The sequence below is a fragment of the Ammospiza nelsoni genome, chromosome 31 (genome assembly GCF_027579445.1).
Source record: "Ammospiza nelsoni isolate bAmmNel1 chromosome 31, bAmmNel1.pri, whole genome shotgun sequence".
NCBI classification, from domain to species: Eukaryota; Metazoa; Chordata; class Aves; order Passeriformes; family Passerellidae; genus Ammospiza; species Ammospiza nelsoni.
The window spans coordinates 3,166,367-3,178,698 of NC_080663.1; the positions used below are offsets into that span (position 1 = coordinate 3,166,367).

Genomic DNA, 12,332 nt, shown 5'->3' on the forward strand with positions numbered 1-12,332 from the left:
GCTCTCTCCGCGCGCCAACGCCCATCCGCAGTTTCCATTGGCTGTCGTGCGTGTCGATCATCAATAGATCAGAGGGACGGGGCGGGGTGGTCCTCCGAGAGCGCCGGAGCGCCCGTGGGAGGAGCTTAAGAGAAGTTTAGACCAATTGAAGCGCAGAAAGCTGGATTGACAACGCAATTAACCAATAGAAGAATGGAAAGCGGGCGGTGCCGACCAATGGGCGCCCCGACTTTGTCCTATATGAGCGCGCGCGGGGCCGCGGCTGCCGCCATTTTCACCGCCGTCGCGCTCGGGCCTTCGCTCCGCGCTTAAAGGGGCCGCGCCGCCTCTTTACGTTTTTTTATTCAGTTTTCCGAGCGCCTCCGCGCCGTCCGGGTGGGCCCGAGCCCCCCCCGCCAGACTCCACCGCCGCCATGAGGGAGATCGTCCACATCCAGGCGGGCCAATGCGGCAACCAGATCGGCGCCAAGGTGAGCTTGGCGGGCCCCGCCTTCATCCCCCGCCGCGGCGGCGTTGCCCCTTTAAGAGCCCCCCCATCCCCCGCGCGCCAAGACAAAGGGTGACCCAAACCAGGGCGATTTTAGCCCAAAATCGGCGTTTTACCCCCACAGAAGCGGCTGGGAGGGAAGGGGGATTTGCTGAATGGGGCGGGTTTGGGGTTAAAATCGGGAGGTTCTGTCGCTAAATGAGGATTTTCGGTGGCTGAAGGCCCCCCCCCGCACGCGGCCGCAAAATGGCGGCTGAGGGCGGCGGCCCCGAACCGCGGCGAATTCGCCTCCAAAATCGCCTTTTTGGGGGGTGTTTAAAGAAAATATTACTATTTTATCTTAGTTTAAATGGCTGTTTTAAAGATTTGGCCGTGAATGGCGCTTTTTGCCCGTAATCTGGGCAGGGGTTCTGGCTGAGGATGGGCGGGGAAGGCGCCAAAATGGCGGCGAGGAGCCCCGAAATTAAAGGATTTAACCTCGAAATGAGGTTTTTTACAATAATATATCTATAATTAAATTTAAAACGTGATTTGTTTTGTTTTTATATTACCATACATTAAATGCTGCTTTTTTAGTCTGAAATCGGTTGTTTTCACCCCATAACTAGGTATTTTCGCCCCTAAAATCGGCTATTTTCACTGCAAAACCATCTAATTTAACCTCAAAAATGTGGATTTTGTGCCACAAAATTAGGATTTTTTTTACCCCCAAACGGGGCGTGACGCCCGGAGGGGTCAGACCCGAAAATGGGAGGATTTTTTTCTCTCCCAAAAAAGCGGCTTAATATCCACAATAAAGATTTTATTCCCTAAATAAGAGGTGGTTTACTAATTTTTTTCCAAAATGGGAGTGTTTTATCCGAAAAATCAGGATTTTTAAGCTTTCAGACTGCGGGATTTTATGACAAAAGCGGGTTTTTCTGATTCCTTAAATGTAAATTTAAGGTCTCGAAATCGCAATATTAATCTCCAAAATTGATGGGTTTTTTACTTTGAATCAGCTTTTTTAACTGAAATGCCTTTCTTACGTCTAAATATGGATGACTTCATTATCAAAGAAATATATTTTAGTTCTCAAAATGTTAATGTTTTGGATTTAAGGGATCTTTTTCATTAATGAAAGGTTTTTTTGCTGCTAAAATGCAGCTTTTTGGCCCCAAAACATTTTTTTTCCCAGCCCCAAGATGGAGATTCAGAGCTCCAGCTCAGCATCTTTGTTTTGCAAAACAACATTTCCGTCCAAAATCTTGGATCTATCCCCAAAACGTGGAGTTTGGAGGAGAAAAAGGACTGGATTTATTTTCCAGAAGTAGAAATTAGGGTTAAAATCGGGATTTTCTGCAGATCGGAGGGAGCTCGCAGCCCCAAAATGGAGGTTTCCAGCCCCAAAATGGAGGGTCGGGGGAAGAATCGCAGCTTTGTGTTTCCAAATCCGCTTTTTTCTAGCCTCAAAATCACCGTTTTTCTCCAAAATTAACGGGGTTTATTTAAATTTTTCTCTCTTTTTTTTTTTTTTTTTCTTCCCACAAACTGGTGATTTTTGCCCAAAAAAGCGTTGTTTTGGGCCTCGGAATTTGCAATTTTTCAGACCCAATTGTCATTTTTACTGCTTCAAAAATACCTTTTTCCCTCTGAATATCCACTTCACCCACAAAACGACCTCCTTTAACCCTATAGTTCTTAGATTTTTTCTTTTTTAAATGTTACTTTTTGTCGCAAAATCGCCCTTTTCAGCCCCAACCCCCTCTCTTTGTGTCTCCAGACCGCATTTCCTGCCCCCGAAATGAACATTTCCATTTCCTGCCCCACACTGAAATCTTTGTTCTCCAAAACCTTTCAAATTGGAGTTTTTAACACTAAAAAGCGATTTTTTTTTTTTAGCTTAGGGAAAGAGGTTTTGAACCCAAATTGCGATTTTGAGGCCCAAAATAGGTTTTTACTGTACAGAAAATACTGGTATTTACCAGGTCAAATTACTTTCAAAAATTGTGTTTTAGCCCCAAATCCACTTTTTTTACCCCAAAATTCACATTTTTTGCCTTTAGATATCCTTTTCTCCCCATAATCCATGTTCCTGTCACTAAACACTTAATTCTGCACCAAACTCACATTTTCTCTCAAAAAACATAATTTTTAATCCACTGTTTCCCAAGGCCCCAAAATGCAGGGTTTATTACTCTGAAATGCTGTTTATTCAAATTTGAACTTTTAAACTCATTTTCTTTGTCATTTGCCCAAAATCTCCATTTTTATCCAAAATGAACTTTTTTTGCAGTTATTTCTTTCCTACATTCCCCTAAACTGCCCTTTTTTAACCTATTTGTCCCATCAGCCCCAAAATCCCTATTTTTTTAATCTATTTTTGCTCACAACCCCCTAAAAACGCCAGATTTTAACCACTTCCTTTTTTCATCTCCAAAATTACAATTTTAAAGCCTGTTTTTTTTTTACATCACATTGCTGGGTTTTAATCCCTGTTTCACTCTCACCTCCAAAATTATTTTTAAGCCCTTTTTTCTTCTATTACCCAAAATTTTGGGGTTTTAAATACATTTTTCCCTCATGATCACCAAACCACCATTTTTGTCTCAAATAACCATTTTATACCTATTTTTTTGAATTAACAATTTCAAAATTAAAGGCTTTAACCCCAAATAAATATTGTAATGCCATTCTGTTCTCCAAAGCCCCAAAATCCCCTTTTTTTTTTTTCATTTCTCATTTTTAACCCCAAAATCACCTTTTTTCACTTCATTTTCCCCTCATGCTGCATCGCCCCCCGGCCCATTTTAACCCCAAACCCCCACATTGGTGGAATCTCAACTTCAAATACAAAACTTGGAGCCCCCAGCGCCGACTTTGGGTGTAAAAATCCTGATTTTGGGTGATGAAAAAGCCGATGTGGGGTGCAGGGAGCCAATTTTGGAGGGGTTGGTTTGAATTTGAGCGATTGCCGCCATTTTCCCCGTTCCCGCCCTTTTGGGGAGCGGGACCGCGCTGCCCTGGCCACGCCCCTCCCTCACAGAGCCCCGCCTGCTCCCCTTCCCCGCGCCTCCAAACCACAGAAAAATCTTTAAAATCGCTTTTTTACCCTCAAAAACGGTCGTGGAGTGGCTGTGTGTTGTAGCCACATCCTGTTAGGACCTGAGCACACCCTAAACTTCTTTTGAAAGCCCCCGAAATCCCCATTTTTCACCCCAGAAAAAGGTCCTGTGGGGGAGGTCTTGTGGATCCTGCCTATCGCTTGGGGCTACACCCCAAATTCCTTTAAATTCCTAAATCCTTCATTTTTTCCCCAAAAACACTGCCGTGGCGCAGTGGGTGATGCTGGATTTACATCCCATTCTTTCTATAAGATCCCAACATCCCCTTTTTTGCACCCAAAATAAATCTTGGGTTTAGCAGAGTGGGCGTAGCCCCTCTCCTCCACAAGCTCTGCTCCTCTATCCCAGACTATGCCATCAATTTTCCTTTAAATCCCAATTTTTTTTTCCTTAAAATCCAGATTTTTTGATACTTCTCAACTGCTCTTTTGTATCTTAAAACCCAAATTTCCTTTTTTAAAATTTCTGAATTTTTTTATCTCCAAATGCCCATTTTCTCCCCCAAAATGGGGTCCCCGGTGTAGCAAAGTGAGTGTGGCCCAGCTGCCTTCAGCCCTCCTTAAGCTCAACCACTTTTAGCCCTCAACTCCCATTTCTCACCTTAAAATTCTGAATTTTTTTTTTTTTAATTTCTAATTTTTTCCCCAGAATTGAGTCTGGGTGGGCCGGGCCCACCTGACCATACCCCTCTTTATGTCCTGCCCCTTTTAACCCTGACCACACCCCCAAACGCCCATTTCCTACCCTAATATACCCATTTCCCCTCCTAAAATTACAATTTTTTTCTTCTCCAAATCCTTATGTTTCTCCTAACTTGGGTTCCATTTGTCACAAAGAGGGCGTGGCCCAGCTGATCTCACTCCTCCACCAGCCCCACCCCTTTTAACCCCCTGACCTCGCCCCCAAGCCCCCCTTTTCCTCTCTAAAATCCTCATTTTTCCTCCCATAATCTCTGGGGTTTTTTGCCCCAAAATTCCTGTTTTTTGCCCCACATCTGCTCCTGGGCTGTCCCTGAGCCGTCCCCAAGCTGTCCCCTTGTCCCCACAGTTCTGGGAGGTGATCAGTGACGAGCACGGCATCGACCCCACGGGCACCTACCATGGGGACAGTGACCTGCAGCTGGACCGCATCAGCGTCTACTACAACGAGGCCACAGGTGGGGACACCTGGGGACAGCTGGTGGCACTTGGGGACAGCCGCCACACCCCCCCCCCCCCCCCCCCCCCGGGGCTCCTCTGCCCTTCCCCCCTTCATTGTGTCACTCAGTGTGGGTGGCACTTGGTGGCATTTGTCTTCTCCCCGGTGCCACTTGTCCCCCTGTCACCCCCCTGTGTCACATTCCTTTGTTTGTCACTTTCCTCTGCTGTCACTTTGCCGCTTCCAGTGTCACTTCCTCACCCCCACGTTGCCACTCCTTGCTTTGTCACCCTCCTGTGTCACCCTGTCCCCAATGTCTCCCCCCTCCCCCAATGTCACTTTCCTGTGTGTTACCACTTTGTCATCCCTATGTCACTGTGTCCCCATGCTTTTCCCTTAGTGTCACCTTTGTCCTGCTGTCACTTCCCAGTGTCACTTGGTCCTTTTCCATGCCCTGTGTCATCTCATTTCTTGTGTCCCTGAGTGCCATTCCCTTCTTTGTCATGCCAGTGGGGTCACCTTGTCCTGCCACCTCCCAGTGTCACCCCCAGTCCCATCACTGCTCAGTGTCACTTGTCCATTGTCACATCGCAATGTTTTTTGTCCCCTATCACCTTCAATTCTGGGGATCCCCTGGTGTCCATTGCCACCTCCTGTGTCACCCTGTGACTCCCCTGGTGTCATTGCATCCTGTCCCTTCCCAGTGTCACCCTGTTCTCTGTCACCCACCGTCACCCTTCTTTGTGACCCACATCTTGTCCCCAACGTACCTCCAGTGTCACCTGTCCATTGTCACCCCCCCATGTCACCTTGTCCCTGATATCCCTCCAGTGTTACCTGTCCTTTGTCACCTGTGTGTACCACCGTGTCCCCTTTGTCATCCCCCCCCCGCCCCCCCCCCCCCCCGCGGCTGTGTCACCTGTCTATTGTCATTTGTCTCCTTCCTGTCCCCATGTCCTGTTTTGGGTTGCTCTGGGGGAGTTTTTGGGGTGGCTTTGGGGAATTTGGGGGGAATTTGACGCTTCTGGGGTTATTTTGGTGTTGGCTTGGGATGATTTTGGGGTGATTTTGAGAGGGTTTGGAATTAATTTGTGGGTTTTGGGATTGAATTTGGGAGATTTTGGGGCTGTTTTTGGGGTGAATTTGGGAGTTTTGGAAGTCCTTTAGGGTTGAGTTTTAGGGAGGTCTGGGTTGTTTTTAGGTCATTGGGGTGTTCTGGGGCAATTTTGGATACTTGTAGGTGATTTTGAATATTTTAGACTTGGTCCAAAGTGGCTTTGAGGTGATTTTAGATGGTTTGGGAATGATTTTAAACATTTTGGAGTAATTTTGGGGGTTTTGGGGTTCATTTTGAGTGGATTTAGAGCCATTTTTGGGGTGATTTTTCCTGGCTTTGGGGTGAATTTGGGTGGTTTGGAGTTGATTCCAGGAGATCTTGGGCAATTTTGGGATTGTTTGGGTGTGGTTATGGGGGTTTGGTAGTGAACTTAGATGAATTTGGGATGGTTTTGAGGTGATTCCAGTTACTTATGGCAAAATTATGGGTGGTTTGGGAGTGATTTTGGCTCTTTGGGGTGAGTTTTGGTGTCATGTAAGGTGGTTTTGGGTAATTTGGAACATTTGGGGGTGGTTTGGGGGTGACTTTGGGTGTTTTGCTCTGTTACATGGGGTGGTTTGGGACATTTTAGGAGTGATTCTGGCATTTTCTGGAGCAATTTTTTTGTATTTCTGGGTTAACTGAGCGTTTTGGGGACAATTCTGGGTGGGTTTGGGGTGATTTTGGTGGTTTTGAGATAATTCTGGGTGGATATGGGTTGGTTTTGGGGTATTTCCTGGTGGTTTGGGGGGTTTTGGGGTGGTTTTGAGTAGTACTGGATTGTTTTGGGCTATTTCCAGGTGATTTGGTGTAATTCCAGGTGTTCATGGGGTGATTTGGGTGTATATAGGGTGATTCTGGTGGTTTCATGTTCAGTTGTCTAGGATTTGGTCACTCCCCAGGGAGTAAATCCTTGCCCAGGGCTGTGCTGGTGGTTTTGGGGTGAATTTTTTGGGTTTTGGTGACGTTTTTGCTGTCCCCAGGGGGTAAATACGTGCCCAGGGCCATCCTGGTGGATCTGGAGCCTGGCACGATGGACTCTGTGCGCTCCGGCCCCTTCGGGCAGATCTTCCGGCCTGACAACTTTGTCTTTGGTGAGTGACACACTTGGGACATCTGGGGACACATCTGGGACACCTTGGGCATGCTGGGGGACAATGGGACACGCTTGGGGACACCTGGGGGACACCTTGGACATGCTTGGGGACAGCTGGGACACCTGGGGGCACATCTGGGGGACATTGGGGTACACCTGTGGCATACCTGGGCCACCTGGGGATATTGGGATACACCTGGGACACACCTGGAGGTTCCTGGGGACATCAGGAAACACCTGCAGGCACACTCAGGGACATTTGGGATACACCTGGGACACCTTGGGCATGCTTGGGGACATCTGGGACACACCTGGGGACATTGGGGGGCTCCTGGGGACATTAAAACACACTTGGGACACACCTGGGAGCTCCTGAGGGACACCTGGGGATGCTCAAGACATCAGGGGTGTCTTGGCACATGACAAGCACAGCTGCACACACCTGGGGACATTTTTGGACATGCCTGGGAGTCTTGGGGACATCTGAAGGCTCCTGAGGGCATCTTGGGCACACCTGGGGGTTGCTGAAGGACATTAGGGATATCTCTGGGTATTTGAGGAACACCTGGGGATTCTCAAGGGACATTTCGGGACACATTTGGGGACACACAGGGATATTTGGGACCACTGGGGACATGTGGGAGCACACCTGGGGCGTATCTGGTACAGCAGGGGTGGCCTCAAGGGGTGGCAGGGCCCCAAAGGGGGGAGATCAAGGTCTCCAGGTGTCCCAAGGCTGGGGTAGGAGGTCCCAAGTGTAGCATGAAGGTCCCCAAAGTGAGGTTAAGGTTCCCATGTGTCCCCCCAAAGTGGGTTTGAAAGTGTTCTTAAGTCCTCAAGTGTTCTTAAGGGTGAAGGTCTGAAAGAGAAGGTTGAGGATCACAAGTGTCCCCAAGGTGGAGTTAAAGGTCCCCACAGGTAGGATCAAGGTCCCTGAGGGTCCCCAAATTGGGGCTGAACATCCCCAAAGGGTGGAGTTGAAGGTCCCTGAGGGTCCCCACAGGTGGGATCGAGGTCCCTTAAAGAGTGATGTGAAGGTCCTCAAAGAGGGGACAGAAGTGTTTGAGGTCCCCAAGAGTGGGAGGAAGGACCCAAGGTGCTGAAGAGTTTCCATAGGTTCTCAAAAATGGTTTGAGGGTCCCCAAAGTCTTCAGCATTAATCTGAAGGTTTCCAAATGTGATTAAAGATTCTTCAGTGTTCCCAAAGGTGTTTTGAGGGTCCCTGAAGTCAGCTTGAAGACCACAACCCAACTTGTCCTTCTCTGCGTCTAGCCAAGGGTCACCACAGGGAGGGGCTGAGCTGGGGGGGATCAGGGGTCCTCAGAGGTGTCTCAAAGGTCCCCAGAGATGGTTTTGAAGGTCCCCAAGGTTACTTGAACATTCTCAAGATGGAAATGGATGTGCTTGTCATCCCCAAAGAGGATTCAAGGGTCGTCAAGGTCATCAAGGTTGGGTTGAGAGTCCCTAAAAATGGTTTGAAGCTACCTAAGGTCCCCAAAGGTGCTCAGAGGGCCTCCAGGTTTGAGGGTCTTAATAAAGATCCTCAAAGCTGGTCCAAAGTTCCTCAAAGGAGATTTTGAGGCTCCCCAAGGTGGTTTTGAGGTTCTTGAAGTCCCTAAAGATGGTTTAAAGGTCTCCAAACGTGGTGTAAAGGTTCTCAAAAGTGGTTTGAAGGTTCTCCAAGGTGGTTTGAAGACCCCAACCCAACCCTTCCTCCCCTTTTCCAGGCCAAAGCGGTGCTGGCAACAACTGGGCCAAGGGTCACTACACGGAGGGCGCCGAGCTGGTGGACTCGGTGCTGGACGTGGTGCGCAAGGAGGCCGAGAGCTGTGACTGCCTGCAGGGCTTCCAGCTGACCCACTCGCTGGGCGGGGGCACCGGCTCGGGCATGGGCACGCTGCTCATCTCCAAGATCCGCGAGGAGTACCCCGACCGCATCATGAACACCTTCAGCGTGGTACCGTCCCCCAAGGTGTCGGACACGGTGGTGGAGCCCTACAACGCCACGCTGTCCGTGCACCAGCTGGTGGAGAACACGGACGAGACCTACTGCATCGACAACGAGGCGCTCTACGACATCTGCTTCCGCACCCTCAAGCTGACCACGCCCACCTACGGCGACCTCAACCACCTGGTGTCGGCCACCATGAGCGGCGTCACCACCTGCCTGCGCTTCCCCGGCCAGCTCAACGCCGACCTGCGCAAGCTGGCCGTCAACATGGTGCCCTTCCCGCGGCTGCACTTCTTCATGCCCGGCTTCGCGCCGCTGACCTCGCGGGGCAGCCAGCAGTACCGCGCCCTCACCGTGCCCGAGCTCACCCAGCAGGTCTTCGACGCCAAGAACATGATGGCCGCCTGCGACCCGCGGCACGGCCGCTACCTCACCGTGGCCGCCGTCTTCCGCGGGCGCATGTCCATGAAGGAGGTGGACGAGCAGATGCTGAACGTGCAGAACAAGAACAGCTCCTACTTTGTGGAGTGGATCCCCAACAACGTGAAGACGGCCGTGTGCGACATCCCGCCGCGCGGCCTCAAGATGGCCGTCACCTTCATCGGCAACAGCACGGCCATCCAGGAGCTCTTCAAGCGCATCTCGGAGCAGTTCACGGCCATGTTCCGGCGCAAGGCCTTCCTGCACTGGTACACGGGCGAGGGCATGGACGAGATGGAGTTCACCGAGGCCGAGAGCAACATGAACGACCTCGTGTCCGAGTACCAGCAGTACCAGGACGCCACGGCCGAGGAGGAGGAGGATTTCGGCGAGGAGGCCGAAGAAGAGGCCTGAGGGGTTTCACCAGAGGTCCCAATCCTTGGCAGTGTTGCTCCTCCCTTTCCCGGTGTGTTGTCCCAGAGAGGCGTCAACCGGTGGGCGGCGCCTTCGGTGTCATCGTCATTGTCCTTCATCATCGTCAGTGTTGGCCTTGGCCATCGGCGGCGGCAGCAGCGGAGTCCCCACCCCACCTTCAGCGTTGTCCTCATGGTCTTCAACCTTCATCATCATCATCCTGGAAGAGTCCCCAGCCTTCAGCGTTGTCCTCACGGTCCCCAGGCTTCATCATTGTCATCCATAAAGAGTCCCCAACTTTCATCATCATCGTCAATGACTTCTTGATCTTTGCCATCCTTGAAGAGTCTCCAGTAATTTTTATCAGCATTGAAGAGTTCCCAACCTTCATCATCCTCATCTTTGAAGAGTCCCCAGCCTTCAGCGTTGTCCTCACAGTCCCCAGCCTTCATCATGGTCATTCTTGAAGAGCCTCCAGTCTTCATCATCATTGAAGAGTCTCCAATCCTGATCATGGTCAGAGCTTCCAAGTTCCATCATCCTCGAAGAGTCCCCAGAGTTCATATCCTACTCACAGAGCCCCCAAGAGCTCCTGGCCTTCATCGTGGTCCTTGCAGAGTCTTTGATCTTCATCATCCTCAGCCCTTGGCCTTCATTGGGGCTGGTCAGTTGGCCTTGACCTTCATCATAATCTCCTTCATCATGGAAGAGCCTCCAAGAGTTTTTGACCTTCATTCTCATCATGGAACAGTTGCTGACCTTCATCAGGGTTGGTCACTTGGCCTTGACCACCATCATGCTTATCATGGAAGATCCTCCAAGAGCTCTTGGCCTTCAGCCTCATCCTGGAAGAGTTGCTGATCTTCATCATCATCACCTCCGCCCTTCCCCGCTGCCACCACGGCCTCCTGTCCCCTCCCCCGCCCCACTCTGGCTCCACTTTCCCAATATTTTTGTAATTTTTCCTAAGTTTTGAATGTTTTTCCCATTTTTTTGTAATTTTTCCTCTTTTTTTGGTTCATTTCCCTCCTCTCATTTAAGTCTCTCCGCATTCTTGATCATTTTCAAACAATTTTCCTCGTTTTTGGTCAGTTTCCTCAATTTTTAGTCTTTTTTTCTACTTTCCCAATTTTTGCTCTTTTTTCCCATTTTTGCTCACTCTCAGCCCAATTCCATTCCTTTTTCCCAACTTAGGGGTCCTTTCTTCCAATTTTTTGTTGATATTTCCCTATTTTTGCTCAGTCAGTTTTTGACCCATTTTTCTCCATTTTGGGTTCATATTCCTCAATTTTTGTTCATTTTTTTTCTCAATTTTTGTTCATTTTTCCCCATTTTTTGTCAGTTTCTCCCCATTTTTTGTTTTTCTCCATTTTTCTCCATTTTTCCCATTTCCCCTCAGTTTCTCCCTGATTCCGTCGCCGTTCCCGGTGTCCGGTCGCTGTCTCCCATTTTTGGATGTTTTTGTTTTTTCCCGTTTCTTTTGTTTTTCATATTGAAAAGTCGCCCCCGGGTCCGGAATAAACTCGGGATGGAAAAGCCACCATGGATGTCACCTCCTGTGTCACATCCTGTGTCACCTGCAGGGTCCTGGCGTCACTTTGAGGTCACTTGGGGGGTCTCTGTGTCCCCTCCTGGGGGTCCCCAGTGTCACCTGAGGGTCCTAGGGTCACATGGAGGGTCTCACTGTCACTTTGGGGTCACCTGCATGTCCCCATGTCCCTCCTGGAGGTCCCTGTGTCACTTCAGGGTCACCTACTGTCACCTGGAAGGTCTCATTGTCACTTTGGGAGTCCCCTGGGGTCACTGGGAGGGGTCTTGGTGTCACCTCTGGGTCACATGGGAGGTCCTGAGGTCACTTAAGAGTCACCTGGGGGGTTCCAGTGTCACTTCAGGCTCACCTGGGGTTCCCTATGTCCATCTTGGGGGTCCTTGTGTCGCTTTGAGGGTGTCACTGTCACCAGGGGGTCCCTGTGTTCATCTTGGGGGTCCCTGTGTCACCTTGAGGATCTCACTGTCACTGGGGTGTCCCCATGTCCTCAGCTGAGGGTCCCCATTGTCACCTCTGTCACCTGGAGGTCCCAGTGTCACCTTGGGGTCATCTGGAGAGTCCCAGAGTCACTTTGAGATTTCCTGGGGTCATTTTAGGGTCCCCATGTCCCCACCTGAAGGTCCCCAATGTCACCTGCATCCCTCTTCAGGGTCCCCATTGTCAGCTGGGGTCACTCTGAGAGGTCCCTGTGTCACTTGAGGGTCCCCGATGTCACCTGTCCCCTCCTCTCCCCACAGTGCCCACAGGGTGTCCATTTGTCAGTGGTGGCAACATGAGAATGTCACTGGTTGGGGACATTCAGGTGGCACCAGGGGTGGTGGCACTTGGGAACACCTTTGGGACAAGGGACAAGGTGGGCACTTAAAGGGAATGGGGACATGAAGGGGGTGGCAGCACTTTGGGGACATGGGGACATGATGGTGTTCAAGGGTGGCACTTTGGGGATATGCAAGGGGTGGTGGCATTTGGAGACAAGGTGACATTGGGAGGATTGTGGCACCTTGGGGACACATTTGGGACATGACGAAAGGGAGGATGGTGGTACATGAGTGACGCTTTGGGGGCACTGCAGCGGTGG

The 12,332-nt window shown here is 50.1% G+C and overlaps 1 protein-coding gene across 1 annotated transcript; it reads left to right on the forward strand.

Moving 5' to 3' along the window:
• The first annotated feature begins 276 nt into the window (after positions 1–276).
• Positions 277–11,245, forward strand: LOC132085577 (tubulin beta chain). Its single transcript, XM_059491031.1, has 4 exons — positions 277–470; positions 4,639–4,747; positions 6,808–6,918; positions 8,648–11,245. The coding sequence occupies exons 1-4, from the start codon at positions 414–416 to the stop codon at positions 9,703–9,705; spliced, it is 1,335 nt and encodes a 444-aa protein (XP_059347014.1). The 5' UTR covers positions 277–413; the 3' UTR covers positions 9,706–11,245.
• Positions 11,246–12,332: the final 1,087 nt, after the last annotated feature.